This window comes from Symsagittifera roscoffensis, chromosome 9 (assembly GCF_963678635.1).
Source record: "Symsagittifera roscoffensis chromosome 9, txSymRosc1.1, whole genome shotgun sequence".
NCBI classification, from domain to species: Eukaryota; Metazoa; Xenacoelomorpha; order Acoela; family Convolutidae; genus Symsagittifera; species Symsagittifera roscoffensis.
Genome location: NC_087070.1, coordinates 1,943,214 through 1,967,475, shown reverse-complemented (window position 1 = coordinate 1,967,475; position 24,262 = coordinate 1,943,214). Strand labels below are relative to the sequence as shown.

At 37.2% G+C, this 24,262-nt stretch overlaps 3 protein-coding genes across 5 annotated transcripts in view; all 3 read left to right on the top strand.

The window, feature by feature from the left end:
* Window positions 1-889: 889 nt before the first annotated feature.
* LOC134853855 (FK506-binding protein 5-like) overlaps window positions 890-24,262 on the top strand; it is an 82,320-nt gene continuing 58,947 nt past the window's right edge. The window contains exon 1 of the mRNA XM_063869798.1: window positions 890-913. The gene's annotated coding sequence lies outside the window, so the exon portion shown is untranslated. The remainder of the gene's footprint in view (window positions 914-24,262) is intronic.
* Window positions 4,487-24,262, top strand: part of LOC134853856 (solute carrier family 41 member 3-like) — a 42,746-nt gene continuing 22,970 nt past the window's right edge. For 2 of the 3 annotated variants that reach the window (XM_063869801.1, XM_063869799.1), the window contains exons 1-2: window positions 4,660-4,764; window positions 4,967-5,158. In XM_063869801.1, coding sequence (XP_063725871.1) covers window positions 5,011-5,158 — 148 coding nt within the window. In that variant the 5' untranslated portion in view covers window positions 4,660-4,764; window positions 4,967-5,010. Of the gene's footprint in view, window positions 4,634-4,659; window positions 4,765-4,966; window positions 5,159-24,262 lie in introns of those variants that run through there. The other variant, XM_063869800.1, reaches the window with a different exon arrangement.
* Window positions 5,384-23,694, top strand: LOC134853860 (solute carrier family 49 member A3-like). The gene is made up of 12 exons (XM_063869804.1): window positions 5,384-7,275; window positions 9,852-9,927; window positions 18,136-18,243; window positions 18,788-18,946; window positions 19,338-19,554; window positions 20,031-20,110; window positions 20,238-20,375; window positions 20,863-20,979; window positions 21,492-21,644; window positions 22,171-22,328; window positions 22,640-22,755; window positions 23,468-23,694. The coding sequence occupies exons 1-12, from the start codon at window positions 7,172-7,174 to the stop codon at window positions 23,593-23,595; spliced, it is 1,554 nt and encodes a 517-aa protein (XP_063725874.1). The 5' UTR covers window positions 5,384-7,171; the 3' UTR covers window positions 23,596-23,694.

Below are 24,262 nucleotides of genomic sequence, written 5' to 3'. Positions count from 1 at the left end.
GAATTGGCTCCCACCGTTCGATAAAGAAAAGCACAAGAGATAGTAACCCTGACTCTTAAGCCAATGTTTATAGTGCCTATTTTTCTTCAACCCCATATGTGACTTAAGTAGGCGACTGTTACATGAGGACATCGATCTTGAGTCCGGGAAGTATGTGCAAGTCGGTCAAATTTGGAAGTTTGACCTTGAGAAAACTTTTAGTCTTGATTTTGGGGTGAAAAGCAAATTTTCAAACATTCGAGTTGAGCATGTCATGCTCAATTTTCTCGCGACTACTGAAAATATCAGAAAAATAAGATTAGAAGATTCGAATACAATCGCGGCAAAGTGGACAAAAGTAGCAGCGGGAAACTGCTATTCGCAATTTCCGATACATAATTCGAACGACGGTAGAGCTGTCTTATTCGTGGCAGGAGACAGAAAATTATCGCGAGTGAAAGGAGAGTAAAATTCAAGTAGACCAGAGTGGAAAGGTGGACAATCGAAGTCTCCCAATGGTCCAGACCCAAAACTTATTTCTTGAGCTAAAACTAATTCATTGCAAACTTCTCGAGTTAAACTTAATTACCCGTCAATTCTAGAGTTGCTCTATAGTTTAGTTTTTCGATTCTAGAGGTCGTGTCGCTATGTGAGTACCCAATTTAAATTTCTTGAGTGTGTTTTATAATGTTATGTTGAGATAAGGAGAGTTTTAGGTTGATCCATCTGAAATGGATCAAAGTTCCACTGTCTAATAAAAAGTAGCTTTACGGATTGTTCTGACCCTGTTTTTAACGGCGTTCGCGTGTTTTAGGTATTTTGAGACCTAAGTATGGGGACGTTCTTTTTTTCTAGAGTGGGGGGTATTTTGGTAGTGGCCTTTAAGCTGTAACAAAGGTTTTAGTCTAATTGTTGTGATAAACTTATTAAATAGTTTCCGGTTAATGGTGACTGATCCCGGAATCACGACAAGATGCCCAGTCGACCTGCCCCTTGTGGACGAGCAGAACGCAGATTCGGGAAACGCGTTGTCAGCAGAGGAATCCAATTTGACTACTGCGAGATGTGGTATCACTTCTCATGCGCGGGTATCAATGCGAAGGAAGCAACACGCCTGGGCAGATCGAACGACGTATTTTCCTGCCCTTCGTGCAGCTCCCGAGGTGAGACAAACACCATGCGGAGTCCCAACAACATCCTGGATCTCCTCAAGAAAACACGCGCAAATGTGGTAAAGCTTATTCCGAAAGCTAGTAGGCGTCACTTTGCTAAACTGCTGAAGGACTGCTTGTGCCAAGTCGTTGCTAGCCCCGAAGACGAGTTCAACTGGGTCAAACTGTTTAGAGCAGTAACTAGTTGCTTTCGTCAACCAGATCGGGGCGGAACCAGAAAACGTAAGTCACTTGCTACTATCCTCAATCAGCAAATCCAGGAGTTCGAGAACGCGGATAACGATCGCTTGCTCGTCGCTGGCAACCGGATTTCCGAGAAAACAATGAAACGGAAATCGGATCCTGCCGACAACCGTAAAATCTCCGAAAAATTTGATGAAGGTGATGTTCGTGGCGCTGTCAGACTTGCTTCCTCTGATGCCACGATTGCCCCGTTTGATTCAACTACTCTGAAGAAACTTGAGAGTAAGCATCCGGAAACACCACTGGACAGAAGAGTTCATCCGCAAAACGTTAACACTACTCTAATTGTTAATAAAGACGATGTCTATAGGGCTGTCATGAGCTTCGCGCCAGGATCTGCAGGAGGTACCACTTGTTTGCGTCCTCAACATGTGAAGGACTGTCTAAGTGATAAACTTGGTCAAGACGCCTCGAACCTGAAGTCAGCGCTTACTGAGTTTGTTAACCTTCTCCTATCCGGAAAGGTTCCAGACAGAATAAAACCTTTAATTGCTGGCGCCAATTTGAGTGCTTTCAACAAGCCCAACGGAGGCCTGCGCCCTATTGCTGTGGGAGACACACTGCGCCGAGTTGCTCGCAAATGTGCAGCCAGTATTGCCAGTTCGAAGTTCAAATCCTACTTCGCTCCCCTTCAAGTTGGGTTCGGCACCCGGGGAGGAGCGGAAGCTGCGGTCCATGCTGTTCGGGCGTTCATCAAAAGCGCTAACGAAAACGATGTTCTGCTAAAGCTGGACTTCAGCAATGCGTTCAACACCGTTAGAAGAGACTATGTCGCTGAACTCCTTGCAGAAGAAATGCCGGAACTTCTTCCGTTCTACAGACTTTGCTACGAACAGGGAAGCTTCTTGTCTTTCGGCGAAGGGTTCATTGTCTCTGAGGAAGGGTTCCAACAAAGAGACCCTCTAGCGGTTTTCCTTTTCTGTCTGTCCATCCACAGATTTATCGTCAGATTGAAGGCCAGATTGAAAATTGCCTATATTGACGACATCACTAAAGGCGACGACTGGAAGATTGTCATTGGAGATCTTCGCCTTGTCATGGCTGAGATCGAAAAAGTCGGCTTGTCCTTGAACGATGAGAAATTGTTTTCTTCAGTTCTAATCATGAGTTTCGCACCAAGGTTACCAACGAGTTCAAGCTTCTGTGCCCCAGGATCAAGACTGTTCAGGACTCTGAAGTTGAGCTTCTTGGCTCTGCCTTGGGACCGATCTCGATTGAAACTATTTTCAACCAGAAGCTGAAAGCCATCCTCCTGATGAAAGAGGGCTGAAACACGTATCCTCACACTGTGCTCTATTCCTGCTGAAGAATTGTTTTCTCATTCCTAAGCTGATGTACTTCTTTCGAACATCAGAAGTCTATCGAAGAACTGACCTCCTTCTCACGCTTGAGAACACAGTTATAAGTGTTCTGGAAAACATCATAAACATCAAGATAGATGTTGCTGCGTGGCAGCAAGCCTGACTACCAGCCCGTTCTGGAGGCCTTGGTATCTTACCTCCTACTAAACTGGCTGTCGTTTCGTACCTCTCGTCTTTCCTTTCAGTCAAAGATCTAGCACAGCAGGTCTATGCCATTTCTCAAACTGACGTAATAACGGACGCCCTTACTAACTTCGATGCTTTCACAGCAGATGGAGCTCCCCCGCGATCTCTTAAACAGCGCGAAATATACGACAAAATCACGGAAAAACAAGTTAGCCAGTTTCTCCAGGAAGCCACAGCCAGCGATGCCGCCAGATTACATGGAGCTGCTTGTAAAGGAGCGAGCGACTGGCTCAACGCTATGCCCTCGAGATCTCTAGGTTTGCATATGTCAGACGAGCAGCTGAGATTCGCCGTTAGCTTCAGACTAGGTGCACCAATTTGCTCCTCACACACCTGTTGGTGTGGCGCCAAGGTTGAAGCGGACGAGTCACTCGCGTTCGTCTGTCTTCGCAGTCGGAGTCGCCATGCTAGGCACCAACTTGGCAACGAGATTATCCACAAAACCCTGCAGAGTGCTCATATTCCAGCAGAATTGGAACCAGCAGGTATGTTCCGAGACGACAACAAAAGGCTAGACGGCGTTACCCTGATGCCCTGGCGCTTAGGTCGCTCCATGGCGTGGGATTTCACCTGCGTGCATGGCCTAGCCGCCTCATGTTCCACCCAAGCAGCTACTCCTGATCCATGTGTCGCTGAACTTGCCGAGTCTCGAAAAGTCAGTAAATACTCGGCCACTGCACAGACACACTTCTTCCAGCCAGTTGCAGTAGAGACATTAGGTGGACTCGGCCCTAGCACCCTCGATTTTGTTAATGATTTGGGTAGACGGATATTTCTTGCCACAGGAGAGAAGAGAGCAACTGAATATCTAAGACAACGTTTGGGAGTAGCAGTGCAAATGGGAAATGCTGCAGCTATTATTGAGACGTTCAAAAGCGACCCGGACCCGCTTCTTGTCAATGAACTGATCCACCACCGATGATTGGATACCTTCCCATCTGCCCCGCTGGCCCCGGGAGTTTTCTCCACGTTAATTCCATTTGATGTGGTTATAAATTTGTACTTGTAATATGGATTTTGAGCCGGTGTTTTTAAATGATGGTTACGACGATGCTTTTAGTCTCATGTCGCAAGTGAACCGAATTGGATCCGACTGTTTGAGGTAGCAAAACACAAGAGATAGTGCCCCTGACTGTTGAGCCAATGGTTATAGGGCCTATTTTTCTTTAACCTTATATGTGACTTAAGTAGGCGACTGTTACGCAGTCTATTTCAACTTTTGTTTAAATTCAAAGTAATTTTTGTCCAAAAAGAACATGCAAAACGAGCATTTTTAACTGAAAAACATTTGCGTTAATTTTGTCCACCTGCTCAAAGCTCCGAGTTTTTTATGTTGCCGTACTGTTTTTGGTGGGACTTTAAGACGACGCTACACAAATTCTTCAATTGTATTTTTGAGACGTAGAGTTCGCTTAATTTCGAACACTTCAATTTGCATAATTTGTCGTCTTAATGTCTTGTCTTATGATTTCGGTTCATGTTGCCGTACCTTGGTTTTGTTACTACGCTTGTTTCTTTTGTGAATTAAAACAAGTTTATCTCTGGAGCATCCGGACTCATTTGGAGTTACTTACTTATGCAAACATTTATGGTTTTGAGTTTGAAAATCAGAAGATTTATCTATTCGAAATAATCTGCCCTTTTCTGAGGGTGCGAAACTTTGAAACGATCATAGATATCAATCTACTAAAGGTAAGAGATGTAGTTGTGTATTTCAGAGTTATATGTAAAAATTGTCCTTTGTAAAAATGTAAAATCGTGTGTTGTCAATTCATGGGCGCTGTCAAAAAGAACGTTTCCGGAATATACTTATGCCTCTTCATGTAAGTTATTGTGTGACAGCATTTCTGAGATCTTTTATTTGATTTGAAACAGTCGTAAGCACAAATGAGCTCAAAAGTTAGTTTTGCGGTTTTCATTCAAGCTAATAAACGAATCAGCGTAACTTGAAATCTCATAAAGTTGAAATACCGTTAGCAAAATTCAAAATGAAGCTGTGTCTTTATTATATCCTATTCCGTTTAGCACCTTTTCTGGCTGATATAACAGCTCCAAAATCCTGGATTAAAATGGCGGAGAATGGAGGAAATATTACCGATATGACTCGTTCTGATCAAAATGCAGATACGGCGAAGACAATTTCAGACATTGAGTGCCTTACGGACGCAGCAGAGATTTTTAACAATAACGACGATGAGTTTCTTCGGACATCAAAAGGTAAGTGATTTTTCCTGGATTTTTTTCTTGGAATTTTTGTTTGAGAAAAATAGCAATAAACTGAGCGAAAGTGTTGTACAAAAAAAGTCCAGATCGGATTTTGTGGTCTCAGGCAAATAAGACGACAGCTGTTAAGACAACAACTGTTTTTGGTAGGACTTTAAGACGACGCTACACAAATTCTTCAATTGTATTTTTGAGACGTAGAGTTCGCTTAATTTCGAACACTTCAATTTGCATAATTTGTCGTCTTAATGTCTTGTCTTATTAACCTAGCACCGGATTGATTTGTATTCTTTTTCGATAATTTAGGAAGGAATTATGGACTTGGGTTATACCGTGAAAGCGACCACCTTAAATAAAATATTATTAGGTCCTAATAAACGATGTGATTTATCAATTTTAAAGGTCTTTTTTCGGTCGTAAAAGTTACTCTACGTATTTTTTAATTTTCGCGATCTGTCTGAGTTTTCAAGTTCGATTCAAATTCATGCCAATATTACGCGCCTTATGCTCATAGTAACGAAAGTGCCAATTTCGCGAATTTTCTTGAAAGGCTTTAAGTTTCGACAGTTGGCCTATTTTCTACAGCATACCAAGTTTCATTGCAACTTTGAAATTGAATTTTACATTGCGAATATTGAGGAATATTCGAAAAAATCAATCTGTTTTAATCGGTGTCGGTGAGTTGTCGATGCACTACGTAATTACAGACATGTTTATCCTTTGTAATATCAACGGTTACAGTTAAAAATGGGCACTTGATTACAGAAAAGAGGCCGTGTTTGGGAAAGGGGGTAGAGCAGCCTTCTGAAAACCACAGATGAAGGATGCGCCTTAATTTGTTGCGTGTTTTCTATCCGAAGCTATATTTGAGATCCTGCAAATGACTTGGCATGTAATTCAGTTGTTCATTGGGCAAGCGAGCTTGTGAGCGTGGTTTTATTTTACCAGTCGATTTTTTTCCTACACAGCTCGCTTAAATTAGCGCTCCTCTTTTTTGGTGGCACTTTTGCTGTGATACATTTCATCATTGGCAATTTATAGCGTGTGTCCGCTTTATTGGTGGCTTGTAGCTGTGGTGTTCGATTTTTCCTTTGACAGCTGTTTTTTTGCGTTTTGGTCGCTTGTTTCCTAGCAGCTTCGCCTCTGTGTTAAAAATTATTTCGAATGCTCGCCAAATCAAGTTATTCACATATTTCCAAAAACTAGCCACTCGAAAAACTGGGCTGGATCTGGTTTTACACTTAATTTTTAGTTCAAATGTGTAACAGCTAAATAATCTGAGCGGTCTGCACTAAGTATGTCTTTGTTTTATCAAGTTCTCTGAAACTGAATAGTCTGAAGTAAAACGCTCATGTTCACCTTAATGACAAAAAAGTCAACTTAAATAACTTATTTGTACGTTTGCGATTGATATCTGCAGCAGCCTCTGATTATAAATTCCGCAAACCTGATTTGCTGATCCAAAAGTTTTTAAATTTATTTTGTTTAATATCTATATGAAGTAAATTTACTTTAACTGATTCCTGTTTGAAAAACACCACGGGTTACCTTTTGTTTAGACGATAACAAGAAAAACCTTAAATATATGCGACTCCATGTAAGTTTTGCCGTAACAGTTAAACTATAAGGGTTCATGTTTTGTGATAGGTTCATATGTTAGTGAATTTCATGTTTTGTGATTCGATATTGACGGTGTTCTGTAAATGCTGGTACAACTCCAACTTATTAACTCACTCGATGTAATATTCTATGTTTGCGAACTTATCCTGAATGCAAAGCGCTACAGGAGTTTGAGATTTTGAGCGCTCACATAAATGTTTTAGACAAAATACGATGAGCCAATTGTGTAAATATATCCGATGACCTTTCTTTATGCCTTAAAATTGCACATAAACCATTCTACGAATTAGTATTACATCATTTAAATGGAAATTTCAGGCAGCTCTTGGCCGAGTGCTTACTGTTAAAAAAGTGTTTACATAACAGACGACAGGCGACCTTAGCTGAATGTTTTCTGGAGCAACTCGTGGTCGCAAGGGGTCTCAAAACTCCTCGGATTCTTCTCTGGGACCCAATTCTACCGATACTTCTGTCCTTTTATCCTACAACAGGTCAAATGTTACAATAGAATTGGTGGTTCATTTCTTTTTAATCAGAGAGGAATTAATTATTATCATTCCCATTTTTCTATTGATGTTTGTTGTTCCGACTTTCGATACGAAAGTAACGGAATATTTGTGCTCGGGGTGGGTTTTTTTTTCTTCAGACAAATTTCGACTTTTTAACTAGCCATTTTTGACGGAATTTTTTTTATATCTTTCAAAAGGTATTGTTGTCCTGAGCTTAAATTTGAAAAGATATTTCACCTGTGATCTTTTTTCGTAAAGTTATGAGGGTTTAAAGATCTCCATTTTGACCAATTTGGGACTTAACGCGCAATAAAATTCGCGCTATTAACGCGTAAGCGAGATTTAATCCGTCTTATAAATCGTTCCAAATTGGTTGAACGAAGCTTATTTGCCACAATTGATTTGTTACAAGGAACGAAATATATCTTTTTGTACTTTATATGGCGTGTGGGGGGATGATTTTCATAAAAATTTTCAAATTAAAGAAAAAATTCATTTTATTTTATTTCATTTGTTTTTTTTTTATGCATTACTGCTGCTCAATAAACCTTAAAAGGCAGTCGGAACGTTCAGGGTTTCGCCCTGATACGAGCAGTCTTGTTATCAGTAAATTAAAGCGTTGGATCTTGTTAACTATTTCCACCTACCTATTGCAAGGTTAAGAATTTCCACTTCGATTGCCACAGTTAAATAGAGAGTAATTCAAAATGGAACGCTAGGAAATCCAAACCTAACTAATTGTTGATACTTTTGAAATGTATGTTTTATACAGAATTGGTTGTCGGAAACAATAGAGGCGTGGGATATAGTTAACAAGATCAAAATTTAAATTATAAAGAAGAACAAAAAACAATAGAGAACAAATTACTTCAATAGATCGTTTTACGCTGGCAGATTAGGTTTTGTTCCGACTTTCGATACGAAAGTAACGGAATATTTGTGCTCGGGGTGGTTATTTTTCTTCAGACAAATTTCGACTTTTTAACTAGCCATTTTTGACGGAATTTTTTTATATCATTCAAAAGGTATTGTTGTCCTGAGCTTAAATTTGAAAAGATATTTCACCTGTGATTTTTTTTCGTTAAGTTATGAGGGTTTAAAGATTTCCATTTTGACCAATTTGGAACAATTAACGTGCAATAAAATTCGCGCTATTAACGCGTAAGCGAGATTTAATCCGTCTTATAAATCGTTCCAAATTGGTTGAACGAAGCTTATTTGCCACAATTGATTTGTTACAAGGAACGAAATCTATCTTTTTGTACTTTATATGGCGTGTGGGGGGATGATTTTCATAAAAATTTTCAAATTAAAAAAAAATTCATTTTATTTTATTTCATTTGTTTTTTTTTATGTATTACTGCTGCTCAATAAACCTTAAAAGGCAGTCGGAACATTCAGGGTTTATTCAGGGTTTCGCCCTGATACGAGCAGTCTTGTTATCAGTTAATTAAAGTGTTGGATCTTGTTAACTATTTCCACACCTACCTATTGCAAGGTTAAGAATTTCTACTTCGATTGCCACAGTTAAATAGAGGGTAATTCAAAATAGAACGCAAGGAAATCGAAACCTAACTAATTGTTGATACTTTTGAAATGTATGTTTTATACAGAATTGGTTGTCGGAAACAATAGAGGCGTGGGATATAGTTAACAAGATCAAAATTTAAATTATAAAGAAGAACAAAAAACAATAGAGAACAAATTACTTCAATAGATCGTTTTACGCTGGCAGATTAGTTTTTATTCCGACTTTCGATACGAAAGTAACGGAATATTTGTGCTCGGGGTGGGTTTTTTTTTCTTCAGACAAATTTCGACTTTTTAACTAGCCATTTTTGACGGAATCTTTTTATATCATTCGAAAGGTATTGGTGTCCTGAGCACAAATTTGAAAAGATATTTTACCTGTGATCATTTTTCGTAGAGTTACGGGGGTTTAAAGATTGCCCTTTTGGCCAATTCGAGACAATTAACGCGCGATATATTTCGCGCTATTAACGCGTAAGCGGAGAGTTAATCCGTCTTAGAAATTGTTCCAAATTGGTTAAAAGAAGCTTATTTGCCATAATTGGTTTGTTACATGGAGCGAAATCTATCCTTTCGTACTTTATATGGCGTGTGGGGGGATGAGTTTCATAAAAAACTTAAAATTTTAGAAACATTTTTTTTTTCATTTTGTTTTATTTCATTGATTTTTTTAAATGCTATTACTGCTCCATAAACCTTAAAAGGCAGTCGGAACATTCAGGGCTTCGCCCTGATACGAGCAGTCTTGTTTAGATTCTGTGTACTTAGTGACATGCTACACTACCAAATTTTTGTGCGATGCTGAACCGTAAATTTTTCGGCGGTTTGAAAAAAACGCAGTAGTGCGGCCTCTGAAATTTTCAAATATGTAACAGCTAAATAAATTAGTTATTCGGCACCAACAAATAGATCCTTTCTTTTTCAAATCTAGACTTGTAATTTATAGCTTTAACCAAATGAGTAGCATCGTTCTCAATAGATGCGGTAACAAATGTACCAGTTCTGTTGTATCCTTTACCTGGTTATAGTGACCCCAACAGGAATAATTTGTCAGCTTCACTTGGAACTCTGAACAACACTGCTATCAGTCATGATGAGTCGGAGGTTGTCCAGAAAAATTAGGCGTAGTTTTAAGAAATTCAGTTGGCTTAGTTCTTCTTTTTCGAAGAAATCAATATTTAGCTTGTAAGCACTGGCTCAATTTCAACTTATTTTTTTTGTCGCCCCAAGAGACAAACCAGAGTGACGCTATGTGTCATATTATTGTTATATGGAAGGGTGTCAGTAATATTATCTCCTCGGGGTGATTGGATAAATCTTAAAGAATAGTACAATCTTTATCCCTTGGTCATTTATCTCAAAATTTGGCATGAGTTACTCTTTTCTCGCCAATTTTTTTAATCCTTCTTGCCCCAATTAAAACAAAAGCAATAATATTGAGCCTTTTTTTCTTCCGTTTCATATTACGATTTGAAAACAAAATATAAATTACTTCGTACTTGATGTGTTTTCTTTGTTTACACTTGCAAGATTTTGGAAGTGTTTTTGGATTTTTTTAATGTTATTTAAATGTTATTACATGTAAATTTAATGTTATTTATTTCTTTTTAAATTTTGATTTTCATCAATTTGTTTTTTTTATCGCAACACTTACTAAATTAGATCTCCTCTAGCAATCAGAAATTATTTCGTGCGCCGGTGGTAAATTAATTATCTCGCAAAAATCTTTCCCATTGTAAACTATTCCAATTGGATTTGTTCTCTGACCATTGTCTTCGTCTTGGTAACTGACAAGAGGAAACCCATCGAAATATTTTGACTATCCTAAAACAGGCTCAGACACGCGAATAGCGATCAATTTCGAAATGGCAGTTCAGATTGCTTCTTAAGACGTTCACGAAATTGCTGTTTTGAAAATTTGCGAGAGCAAGTGTCTTATAATTGGGAGCTAGACTTTTTCCTCGTAAATAACTTTTACAAATCTGCAAAAATAGTTTTTGCATTATTATTGAAACTTATTATTTTTCCAATCTCCTTCGCATTTGGTGTAGAGGTAACCTAGTTGTCTTTGTGCTCTATGGTCTGAGGTTCGAGTCCCGGTCAGACCTTGTATTATTCCAGCATGTCCGGGAAAAATTGAATTTTCGGACGTTCGTGTGTATTTATGTGTTTTTGGCTGGGCTGTCACATCACGAACGTTTTCTTCAGATGAAAGCTTTTTTGTAATAGCATGTGCTTTTATTTTACTGTTGTAATTTTTAAATTTATTCAGCCTGATTTTGTTTGTTTTACTTCGCATGAAAGCTGTTTTCGGCATAAATGGTTTCCGGTTGTGTTTTATTGTCTTAGTTATAATATTTTGATTTGTTTGAAGTTATTTTGTGTCGTTTGATTATTGTTCAAAATCTTTTTAATTCGGTTGTCTTTATATTTCTGTTTCTTAAAATTTTATTGTTTCAAAACTTAATCGCTCTTAACTTTTTTATGACAACAATTTCTGATCGTTGTTTTTGGCTCATTTAGTATTGTTTTGGCTCGATGAGTTTTCATCTACGTTTTTATTGGCGTAATAGTCTCTCAGTAACTACTAGAAGCTTATTTTTTATATTACTTGTATTTATCGACTGTTTTCTGAAACTGAGTTTTTTTTTTCAAAAAGAAAAAACTACTTCTGGTAGGCGGCGTAATGAAACCAACTATACCGGAGGCGCCAGGGTAAAATGTTCCATGTTTTCTCAGCTTCGTTTTCGCTGGTACTTAGCCAGTGCCAATTGACTGAACGCCACGTGTAATGAAACTGGGGTGTAGTCACGATGGGAAACACATGTGTAACGCTCGCAGTTGAAATAGAGAAGACGGGGACTTTCTGAGCTGTATTTGGTTCCAAAAATGCGCCTCACAAGCTCAGTGGATGGTACACTAAGGAATGTTTTTTTTTAACTTAATTATTCCAGTATCATTTTCTGTTCGCTAGTTTGCATTGCTATGCTTGCCTTGTAGCCCAAGTGATGCCAAGGCCCACTCGCATCAATATAACTTGCAATTTTTGGAAATGCATAATTTATTTATAATGTGGCTTTATTTTTTGCAATTTGCTACATGCAAAGTTTGTGTGGATGCCTTCAGTTTGTTATATTACAGTTTATTACTTGCAAAATTGAGTCCATTAGGTATTTGGTGCCACTTTTGCTGAATGGCATTGGCTATTTATTAGCATATGTAGCTGCTTTAATCATTAATAGATATCTCTGATCACTCTAAAAAATTTTGACCTTGGAGTTGAGCCACCCCTAATATCAATCAATTTTGCAGTACTCAATGAAAAAATCATCCCAAAAAAGAATCGTGCCATTATCCGTTTCGTATATGAATTAATCGTATGAATCTGATCTCTCGTATAATCGTATAATTTTATATCACTAAGGGTTTTTTTTCGGATAATTTGTTGTACAGTGCTGATTTCAATTAATCGGACAAAACGAATAGATTTCGAAATTTCAAACGCGTTTTTCTCACGAAATTGCTGTTTTGAAAGTTTGCGAGAGCAAGTGTCTTATAATTGGGAGCTAGACTTTTTCCTCGTAAATAAATTTTACAAATCTGCAAAAACTAGTTTTTGCTTTATTATTGAAACTTACTATTTTTCCAATCTCCTTCGCATTTGGTGTAGAGGTAACCTAGTTGTCTTTGTGCTCTATGGTCTGAGGTTCGAGTCCCGGTCAGACCTTGTTTTATTCCAGTATGTCCGGGAAAAATTGAGTTTTCGGACGTTCGTGTGTCTATTTATTTGTTTTTGACTGGGCTGTCACATCACGAACGTTTTCTTCAGATGAAAGCTTTTTTGTAATAGCATGTGCTTTTATTTTACTGTTGTAATTTTTAAATTTATTTAGCCTGATTTTGTTTGTTTTACTTCGCATGAAAGCTATTTTCGGCATAAATGGTTTCCGGTTTTGTTTTATTGTCTTTGTTAAAATATTTTGATTTGTTTGAAGTTATTTTGTGTCGTTTGATTTTTGTTCAAAATCTTTTTAATTCGGTTGTCTTTATATTTCTGTTTCTTAAACTTGTACTGTTTCAAAACTTAATCGCTCTTAACTTTTTTATGACAACAATTTTTGATCGTTGTTTTTGGCTCATTTAGTATTATTTTGGCTCGATGAGTTTTCATCTACGTTTTTATTGGCGTAATAGTCTCTCAGTAACTACTAGAAGCTTATTTTTTATATTACTTGTATTTATTGACTGTTTCCTGAAACTGAGTTTTTTTCAAAAAGGAAAAACAACTTCTGGTAGGCGGCGTAATGAAACCAACTATACCGGAGGCGCCAGGGTAAAATGTTCCATGTTTTCTCAGCTTCGTTTTCGCTGGTTTTTAGCCAGTGCCAATTGACTGAACGCCACGCGTAATGAAACTGGGGTGTAGTCACGATGGGAAACACATGTGTAAGGCTCGCAGTTGAAACAGAGAAGACGGGGACTTTCTGAGCTGTATTTAGTTCCAAAAATGCGCCTCACAAGCTCAGTGGATGGTACACTAAGGAATGTTTTTTTAAACTTAATTATTCCAGAATCATTTTCTGTTCGCTAGTTTGCATTGCTATGCTTGCCTTGTTGCCCAAGTGATGCCAAGCCCCGCTCGCATCAATATAACTCGCATTTTTTTTGGAAATGCATAATTTATACATAATGTGGCTTTATTTTTTGCAATTTGCTACATGCAAAGTTTGTGTGGATGCCTTCAGTTTAATATATTACAGTTTATCATTTGCAAAATTGAGTCCATTAAGTATTTGGTGCCACTTTTGCTGAATGGCATTGGCTATTTCTTAGCATATGTAGCTGCTTTAATCATTAATAGATATCTCTGATCACTCTAAAAAATTTTGACCTTGGAGTTGAGCCACCCCTAATATCAATCAATCTTGCAGTACTCAATGAAAAAATCATCCCAAAAAAGAAAAGTGCCATTATCCGTTTCGTATATGAATTAATCCTATGAATCTGATCGCTCGTATAATCTTATAATTTTATATTACTAAGGGTTTTTTTCGGATAATTTGTTGTACAGTGCTGATTTCAATTAATCGGACAAAACGAATAGATCTAGAAATTTCAAACGCGTTTTTTCTCACGAAATTGCTGTTTTGAAAGTTTGCGAGAGCAAGTGTCTTATAATTGGGAGCTAGACTTTTTCCTCATAAATAACTTTTACAAATCTGCAAAAAATAGTTTTTGCTTTATTATTGAAACTTATTATTTTTCCAATCTCCTTCGCATTTGGTGTAGAGGTAACCTAGTTGTCTTTGTGCTCTATGGTCTGAGGTTCGAGTCCCGGTCAGACCTTGTTTTATTCCAGTATGTTCGGGAAAAATTGAATTTTCGGACGTTCGTGTGTCTATTTATTTGTTTTTGACTGGGCTGTCACATCACGAACGTTTTCTTCAGATGAAAGCTTTTTTGTAATAGCATGTGCTTTTATTTTACTGTTGTAATTTTTAAATTTATTCAGCCTGATTTTGTTTGTTTTACTTCGCATGAAAGCTATTTTTGGCATAACTGGTTTCCGGTTTTGTTTTATTGTCTTAGTTAAAATATTTTGATTTGTTTGAAGTTATTTTGTGTCGTTTGATTTTTGTTCAAAATCTTTTTAATTCGGTTGTCTTTATATTTCTGTTTCTCAAAATTTTATTGTTTCAAAAATTAATCGCTCTTAACTTTTTTATGACAACAATTTCTGATCGTTTTTGGCTCATTTAGTATTGTTTTGGCTCGATGAGTTTTCATCTACGTTTTTATTGGCGTAATAGTCTCTCAGTAACTACTAGAAGCTTATTTTTTATATTACTTGTATTTATTGACTGTTTCCTGAAACTGAGTTTTTTTTCAAAAAGGAAAAACAACTTCTGGTAGGCGGCGTAATGAAACCAACTATACCGGAGGCGCCAGGGTAAAATGTTCCATGTTTTCTCAGCTTCGTTTTCGCTGGTTTTTAGCCAGTGCCAATTGACTGAACGCCACGCGTAATGAAACTGGGGTGTAGTCACGATGGGAAACACATGTGTAAGGCTCGCAGTTGAAACAGAGAAGACGGGGACTTTCTGAGCTGTATTTAGTTCCAAAAATGCGCCTCACAAGCTCAGTGGATGGTACACTAAGGAATGTTTTTTTAAACTTAATTATTCCAGAATCATTTTCTGTTCGCTAGTTTGCATTGCTATGCTTGCCTTGTTGCCCAAGTGATGCCAAGCCCCGCTCGCATCAATATAACTCGCATTTTTTTGGAAATGCATAATTTATACATAATGTGGCTTTATTTTTTGCAATTTGCTACATGCAAAGTTTGTGTGGATGCTTTCAGTTTAATATATTACAGTTTATCATTTGCAAAATTGAGTCCATTAAGTATTTGGTGCCACTTTTGCTGAATGGCATTGGCTATTTCTTAGCATATGTAGCTGCTTTAATCATTAATAGATATCTCTGATCACTCTAAAAAATTTTGACCTTGGAGTTGAGCCACCCCTAATATCAATCAATCTTGCAGTACTCAATGAAAAAATCATCCCAAAAAAGAAAAGTGCCATTATCCGTTTCGTATATGAATTAATCGTATGAATCTGATTGCTCGTATAATCTTATAATTTTATATTACTAAGGGTTTTTTTCGGATAATTTGTTGTACAGTGCTGATTTCAATTAATCGGACAAAACGAATAGATCTAGAAATTTCAAACGCGTTTTTTCTCACGAAATTGCTGTTTTGAAAGTTTGCGAGAGCAAGTGTCTTATAATTGGGAGCTAGACTTTTTCCTCGTAAATAACTTTTACAAATCTGCAAAAAATAGTTTTTGCTTTATTATTGAAACTTATTATTTTTCCAATCTCCTTCGCATTTGGTGTAGAGGTAACCTAGTTGTCTTTGTGCTCTATGGTCTGAGGTTCGAGTCCCGGTCAGACCTTGTTTTATTCCAGTATGTTCGGGAAAAATTGAATTTTTGGACGTTCGTGTGTCTATTTATTTGTTTTTGACTGGGCTGTCACATCACGAACGTTTTCTTCAGATGAAAGCTTTTTTGTAATAGCATGTGCTTTTATTTTACTGTTGTAATTTTTAAATTTATTCAGCCTGATTTTGTTTGTTTTACTTCGCATGAAAGCTATTTTTGGCATAACTGGTTTCCGGTTTTGTTTTATTGTCTTAGTTAAAATATTTTGATTTGTTTGAAGTTATTTTGTGTCGTTTGATTTTTGTTCAAAATCTTTTTAATTCGGTTGTCTTTATATTACTGTTTCTCAAAATTTTATTGTTTCAAAAATTAATCGCTCTTAACTTTTTTATGACAACAATTTCTGATCGTTTTTGGCTCATTTAGTATTGTTTTGGCTCGATGAGTTTTCATCTACGTTTTTATTGGCGTAATAGTCTCTCAGTAACTACTAGAAGCTTATTTTTTTATATTACTTGTATTTATCGACTGTTTTCTGAAACTGAGTTTTTGTTTTTGTTTTTCAAAAAGAAACAACAACTTCTGTTAGGCGGCGTAATGAAACCAACTATACCGGAGGCGCCAGGGTAATATGTTCCATATTTTCTCAGCTTCGTTTTCGCTGGTACTTAGCCAGTGCCAATTGACTGAAGGCCACGCGTAATGAAACTGGGGTGTAGTTGTGTAGTCACGATGGGAAACACACGTGTAACGCTCGCAGTTGAAACAGAGAAGACGGGGACTTTCTGATCTGTATTTGGTTCCATAAATGCGCCTCACAAGCTCAGATGATGGTACACTAAGGAATGTTTTTTTTAAACTTAATTATTCCAGTATCGTTTTCTGTTCGCCAGTTTGCATTGCTATGCTTGCCTTGTAACCCAAGTGCTGCCAAGCCCCGCTCGCATCAGTATATCTCGCATTTTTTTGGAAATGCATACATAATGTGGCTTTGTTTTTTGCAATTTGCTACATGCAAAATTTGTGTGGATGCCTTCAGTTTGTTATATTACAATTTATTACTTGCAAATTGAGTCTATTAGTATTTAGTGCCACTTTTGCTGAATGGCATTGGCTTTTTATTAGCATATGTAGCTGCTTTAATCATTAATAGATATCTCTGATCACTCTAAAAAATTTTGACGTTGGAGTTGAGCCGCCCCTAATATCAATCAATCTTGCAGTACTCAATGAAAAAATCATACCAGAAAAGAATCGTGCCATTATCCGTTTCGTATATGATTTTATCGTATGAATCTGATCTCTGGTATAATCGTATATATTTATTTCATTAAGGGTTTTTTTCGGATAATTTGTTGTACAGTGCTGATTTCAATTAATCGGACAAAACGAATAGATCTCGAAATTTTAAACGCGTTTTTCTTAAATTGGGTTAAGATTAGACAAAAAGCCAAGAGAACTAAAGTTGCTTAGAGTTTCACCAGAATTAATATGCTGAAATTTTTTCTCCAAAATTCTCAACCAAAATTTTACCCCAAAAATGGGTCATTTTGGCTTTTTCAATTATTCAAAAATTACGCTGAAACTACTTTAGTAACTGATGATAAATATGTATCATAGCCCAAGTAAGTCCTAGAAAGGGTGAATCTCCAAAATTTTGAGTAGTAAATTGTTTAAAATATGTTTTTGAGCAAAAATTTTGGGTTTTATTTAGTAAAAATCACGTTTCTTGACTATCACGCAAATTTTTTTTCTCTAATACAGGTTTTCTGGAGATTTAACCCTTCTAGAACTTTGTTGGGCTGTGTAAGAGGCTTCTTTTGATATATATTTCTCATCAGTTACTAAAGTAGTTTCAGCGTAATTTTTGATTAATTGAAAAAAGCGAAAATGACCCATTTTTGGGGTAAAGTTTTGGTTGAGAATTTTGGAGAAAAAATTGCATCATATTAATTTTGGTGAAATTCTAAGCAACTTTAGTTCTGTTCATTTTTTGTCTAATTTAAACCCAATTTGAGAAAAATGCGTTTGAACATTCGAGTTTTGTATATTTTGTCCGGTTAATTTACATCAGCACTGTATATCGTATAACCTTCAAAACACTGACTTTGCAAAAAAAAAAGAATTATATACCTTAAATAATTGATTTATATAATGAACACTTGATTCCCTGTGCCGATGCTGATAATACCCTTACGAGTTTTTTTTTCTTCAAATTCAGCCAGAGAAAAACCCCATGCCATAGTTCCTTATTGTGACTCCGTGTCGTGGTAGGAATAATATGCCTTTGGATGTCAAAATTTTTCGGGATCTTTTGTTAGTTATTAGAAAATTGGTGGACAATCTCCTCGTAACATTTCAGGACCTGCTCACAGCCTCAGCTGTTTCGAGGGGAGGCGAGTTTGAGCTCTACAGGCGAAGATGGATTTTACTGTCAATCGTGTTTTTCCTCAATTACACAAACGCAACGGTATGATTGAGTTAGTCTTCTGTGAATGAGATTACAAATACCATTGAGGATAAAATGAAAGCTTTACGCATGCCGCGACTATTTCGTTTTTATAGGTTGAGTGATCCTATGAAGTTAAGACCAATAGAAAAAAGCTAATTATCAGATTGTATTTAAGTCTTTGCGGTTCGTTATTGCAAAATGCTTCCGTACTAGTTTGATTGATAGCTTGGTATGCTACAAACCAATAAACACATCGGGACTAAAAAATGTATATTGAAACAGACAAATGGAAGCAACGCAACCGAACTGTTTGCTAATTTCGCCTCCCACACTTAGTTTTAATTATGAGCAGAAAGAGTGAACTTGACCGTAAAGTGTGAAATTAAATATGGCCGTTAAGTGTGAACTTAAATATGACTGAAAAATGTGAACTTAAATATGACAAAGAGATAAGTGTGAATTAATTATGGCAGTCAAGTGTGAACTTAATTATGGCCGTAAAGTGTGAACTAAATTATGGCAATGGAGTGTGAACTGAATGTGAACCGAAACTGTTCTCTAGATGTGGATCTGTTTCGCTCCCGTGGCAGACACCACCGCTTCCTACTTTGAAGTGTCCTTGACATGGGTCAACATGCTCACTGTAGTCTACTTCGTCGTATTCATCCCTTTCAACTTCGTCGGCTCTTACATGGCAGAGAAATGGGGCCTCAAACCACTCGTAAGGACAAAAACAGAACAGTAGATAAGAAAAGATGGCGCCGAATAAATTTCACCTAAGAGGAAAAACAATTTTTTTCTAAATCCTTTCGTCCAGGAGCGAATAAGTTACTTTCTAGAGAACATTGTCTATGTAATGCTAGAATTGAAGAGTAATTGAATCTAGTTGAGGCATTTTAGATGACACCAAAACTGCTTAGAAATGAAAAAAAAAACATCCTATGTACGAAAGTTCAAATCTATTCACTAGCAAGGGTATCGAAATCGAACGCTTGTTGCTCTTTGTTTATGATGCATTCAAGCCATTAGATTCAACAAGGTTTTTGGGTAATAGAGAATCAAACATTCGAATTTTGGTTTCTGTGAGGCTTGGCAATGTATTGTGTTTTTAGATGATATCTTCCGCTTTAATAAACTTGCTAGGCGGGGGTCTCAGAATAGCGGGTGTCTACTTATTCGAAGACCCCGCCACCCAGTTTGTAGTTCTTTTCGTGGGTCAGACTATAACAGCAGTGGCCCAATCATTCATTCTCATTCAGCCGACTAAGTTAGCGGCCTACTGGTTCGCCCCCAACGAAAGGACAATCGCAAATGCGGCAGGAACAATTGGTAGGGAGAAATAAATAATTCAAAGCAACCGCTATACAAACAAGTTGTAACATGATAACTGGAACCAACCAAAAAAACAAAAACAAACAGTTACGTAATCGTTGTGTGAGATTTGTATAATTGAAGCCACAGAGCTGTCAACAATTCTGAAGTGTCGAATAACACAAATTTTTCATATGACGCCTGATCCAGTTTTTAATCCGTTTTACCACCCGAAAAGTATCCAAAGTCTACACTTTTCTGGCGGATCAAGAAGCGCAAAGTCATCGGTATTGTGAACAATTTGGCATGAACTATAAATAGGTGAGATAATTGGCATAAATTTTAAACTTGACTTAAGTGCGATGCACAGCTGACGTGATGTTTGACTGGTTGGTGCTAGAGGCTCATTTCGGCTCGTTTGTATATCGGCTCAATCTGCTGATTTGAGAAGGATGACTTTACTGTTGACAGCTTTGACTGGTTCATTGTTTCAGCCAATGAGGTCGGCCTGATGATAGCTTTCTTGGCCACGCCTTTCATTGTCAATGGAGTTGCTCAAAATGTCACAAATATGGTCAGTTTTGAGTTCATTTTGTTTTTTCCTTTCATGTATTCCACCGTTCCTTTCATATTTCAACATGATCATGATAATCATTGTCTACGGCGTTGTTTTTGTTGGTTATTTGTTTTTTCGTCTTCAGGTTGTAATCTGGAGCCTACCAAGTGTTATTCCAGCAATACTGTGTGTTGTATTTGTCAATACCGGAAGCTATCCTCCAATTGCGCCTTCGGCCAGCGGAGCGGTAGCCTCAATGGGCTTCCAAGACAGCATGTCCCAAGTAGGTGGACTTCTTAATGAGCAGAAAAGTGAATTCACATGCAGATAAGAAAAAGCCTAGAGCAATGCTGTTCATTCTGGAACTTGATTTGGATAACGTTCGGTATCGGAGTCTCAATTATATGGTCAAGCTATCACTTTCTCGTTATACAGCCACATAATAAATTGAGACTGCGATGATTGTGAACGTTAGTGGTTGCGCTTAGATTTAGTCATTGTTGTCTGAAATGTCCCCCCCCCCCCCTCCATCCCTTTGTCCAATATCATCAAAACTAAACTTGGACATGGACCTGGTTTCATCTTGTCGTCATTCAGTGGCGGAATCTGTCATGCCAGAAGGCCGAATGCCCGACAATAATGCTAGCCAATCACAATTCAGTATAATACGAAAGAAATAAGCGTGAAAATCAGTCAGTTTTAGATTTTTTAAAGGGTGTTGCTCTTTCCTTGAACTGTGCTTGAGATTTGAGTGTGTTACGTCATTTAAGTGTCTTCGGAGCAAGCAGTTCTGGTTCCTGATGTTGTCGTTTGGCACTGGCCTGGCAGCCTTCAGTACCCTTGTGGCCCTATTAGAACAAGTGCTCTGTGTCAACGGATACACTGATGTACGTCTCTCTTTGGTCGTCTTTAAGTTTACAGCTTACAGTTTTACTCCACTTCGCTTGTGTGATTTGCTACTATAGAAGAAAGTATCAAAGTGTACGGAATATGGTTTAATATTCTTTGATAGTAGCTTTAGCCTAATCACTCAAGCAAAGCGTCCTAATGATATTGTATTTATTGTCACTAGTATGAAAATTGGGCCATTAAAAAAAAACAAATATGAAATTTTGTCGGTCACTCGATTTTTTACGCAATCATTTTAGCTTTTAGAGATCTTCCTATCTTATAAACCTCAACTACACCTATTTTGAGAGCTTTTTTAGACCTTCATATATTTTAATGACCCAATTATTAAACTTAAGCTTTTTCACGCTTTCAAAAATATTTTAAAGCAACTTCAATTTTTCTCAAAATTTTTAAGATCAAATTTAGAGGTAACCATGTTTTTCCCGTAACCAAGTTCGAATTCCACGTGACTCGTTTTGTCGGGTCTTTTAAACTTCTCGCCTTTTAGACCTTTTCTGGAATTGCGTCAACAGTTTCGATAGGGTGTGGCTGTGTTGGCGCTGCGATCTTCGGAACTATAGCAGACTGCACGAAAAAATTCGACTTCATCTATAAAACTTGCTACCTCTTAGCGTGTTTTGGAGTCATTCTCTTTGCCTGGGTAATAATTACAATATTTTGACCTATACTGCTCCTTTTCCAGGCAGTTCATTTTTAGACTGTACAGCTAATTTGAAAAGAACAGCACCATTATGGAGTGAAATAAGAGCTGTAGCTCAAGCGAATATAATAAATTGGTTTACAAGAAGGGGTAATTTGTTAAGTTTTTTTTTAAATTTTTCCAAAAATCCAATCATGGAAGGTTGTGCGCGGTAGTTTGACTTAGATGTTTGAAAGGATTTGACTTCTAAGAGTCCACTGACATGTTGCTTTGATATCGTGAGCTCTGAGTATCGTTTGAAATATTCGTGAACTGCTGTCAACTAAAATACGTCATCCTTGCTTGCGGGTGAAAAAACAACATTAACCAGCCACGAAAAATGGCCAAGTAAAATTCTTATGTAAACCAAGTTACAGATTTTTAACTTGACTAGTCTTAGAGTGGAATTGTCTGGACATAGTTTTCGAGGTCAAATACGCAAAAAGTGTCAATATCTGTGACACGTGCTACTTTTTGGCCGTTGCAGGCGGCGACTAAGAGTGACAACTCAGTGTTCATTCTGCTGGGAGTGGGCTGGTTCGGATTCTTCGGGCTTGTCCTCTTCCCCATCGCACTAGAGTTGTCAGTCGAGTGCACGTACCCCGTGTCCGAATCGGCCAGCTCAGGAATCGTCATTTTAGCCGGGTAAATAACAAACACAAATTAAAACAGCCGTGTAGCTGAAAGAAAATACTGGACCCGAGATAAGCATGATTGAATCAATCGATGTGATCGCGTAAAATAGGATTTATTTTTATACTCTAAAAGGTAAATTTTTGACTTAGCTCAAATAAATTGACATTTCAACTCACAGGCTGTTCATGCCGTTCTAGGTTAACTTCGCCATTCGCGTTTCGAATCTTGTATTTCAGTAACCATTAGTGTATTTTGTAACGTTATTACATGTCGTGGTTGATTGATGTTGTCGATATTATTGTGAACATTGCGTGATGTAGTCAGCTGATTGGGATCGTGATGTTGGTGGGCCTTCCTCTGTTGGGACAGGACTTGACGGAGAAGCAGGAACATATACAAGTGTGTGCAGAGGGAGTGGGCAAGAGCGACTTATGGAGTAATTATTACATAACACATTAGAACAAGAGCGACCTATGGAGTAATTATTACATAACACATAAGAACAAAGCAAGAATAAAACTAAACAGTGTTTGAATGACGTAAGATTCCTTCCACTGAGATCCCAGGAAGTCTTGGTCGATTAATTAAGATCCTTTATATAAAAATACCCGTAATAGCTCGGTAGCAATCTATGGAGTGTTTAGTACATAAACCAATTGAATAAAATAGCAAAAAGTTGCTTACATGACTTAAAATCCCTTACCTGAAGATTCCATTCCAGAATACCTCTCCCGAAAGATATCTCCTGACATAATCGTCTTGTGGCATGGTATATTTTGTCCTGAAACAAATTAACACAAATTTCTAGTCAAATCACTAAATAATACCAATTATACGCAGTTCATCTTAACCATTTGGTAATCTTTTCCAAAAAAATCTTGAAGTTTTTTTGAATGAGTGTTTTGGCTCGAATGAAAAGTGACGAGCGCCACGTTCTTAAATGTCTTTGATTGGACAGAAAAACCATACAGTGAACCGTAAACAGAATATTCAATTCAGAGTTTGACAGTCGGGTTGTCGTTTTTGTCTGTGTTTATATATATTTTTAAATATTTAAAACGGTTATAAGATTTTAAATAGTCTAACTTCCTTCGGACGTTTGGGATCAGTTGGATGTTTTGCAGTGAGACATCAGCTGAATGTTTTAGTCTCGATGCTGGTACTAGCCGCCTACATATGTCTGATAGGAGTGGTAACTGTGGTGTTTTTCAAGTCGCCCGATAAACGAATCAAAACAGAGGCTGCTGTCATATCAAACTCCGCCCATAACTGTTGAAATGAATTTAGTTTATTATTTTGATTTTATCACCTTAGCAAATCATTCTTAGATTTTTCTCTATCAGTTTCGTGTTTTAAATTCAAACCTTAGAATCAATATTTTGAACAGTTTCAGAGGACTGGTATGAAAATTGAATCGCACTCATTATTCCGCATAGCAGCAAAAAAAAATCTAGTGTTTTAAAATGAAAGTTTGGCTGAATTGTCTGTGGCCGATTAGCTTGGGCATTTTTGGTTGAGTTGTCTAAGTTTGAAATTGGCCGATTTGCGTTTTTTTCCGAATTGTTGAGACAAGCAAACGCTTGCGTTGTATAGTTAATTCCAAATTGTTGGAAATATCCTTTTCGGTCAACGAATCTGATCGAAGTAAATTAACCTAAAACGGCTCATTTCGATGTCGGGTTTTAGCTTCTCACTGATTTTACTTCAAAAACGATTTCCAAAAAACTAATTAACCTATAAGCTGTAATTTTTGACCGATTAAATTGTTCAAGGTCACCGATATTGCCAACAATTTGGCATTAACTATAATACGAGATAACCTTTTTGAACCTAACTACTACTGAAATATGTACTCAATTTTGGCGCTCAATTTCATTGCTAGAGGATTTGATATCTTGTTTTGTCCGCTTTTTTAAGAGAGCATGATATTTGTTATTAAATGT

Coding starts and splice junctions, on each gene's coding strand:
- LOC134853860 (XM_063869804.1), top strand. CDS start 7,172: ATGTTTTCTGGAGCAACTCGTGGTCGCAAGGGGTCTCAAAACTCCTCG. Junction 18,947..19,337: donor AATGGGGCCTCAAACCACTC/GTAAGGACAAAA, acceptor TTGTGTTTTTAG/ATGATATCTTCCGCTTTAAT. Junction 20,111..20,237: donor CTCAAAATGTCACAAATATG/GTCAGTTTTGAG, acceptor TTTCGTCTTCAG/GTTGTAATCTGGAGCCTACC.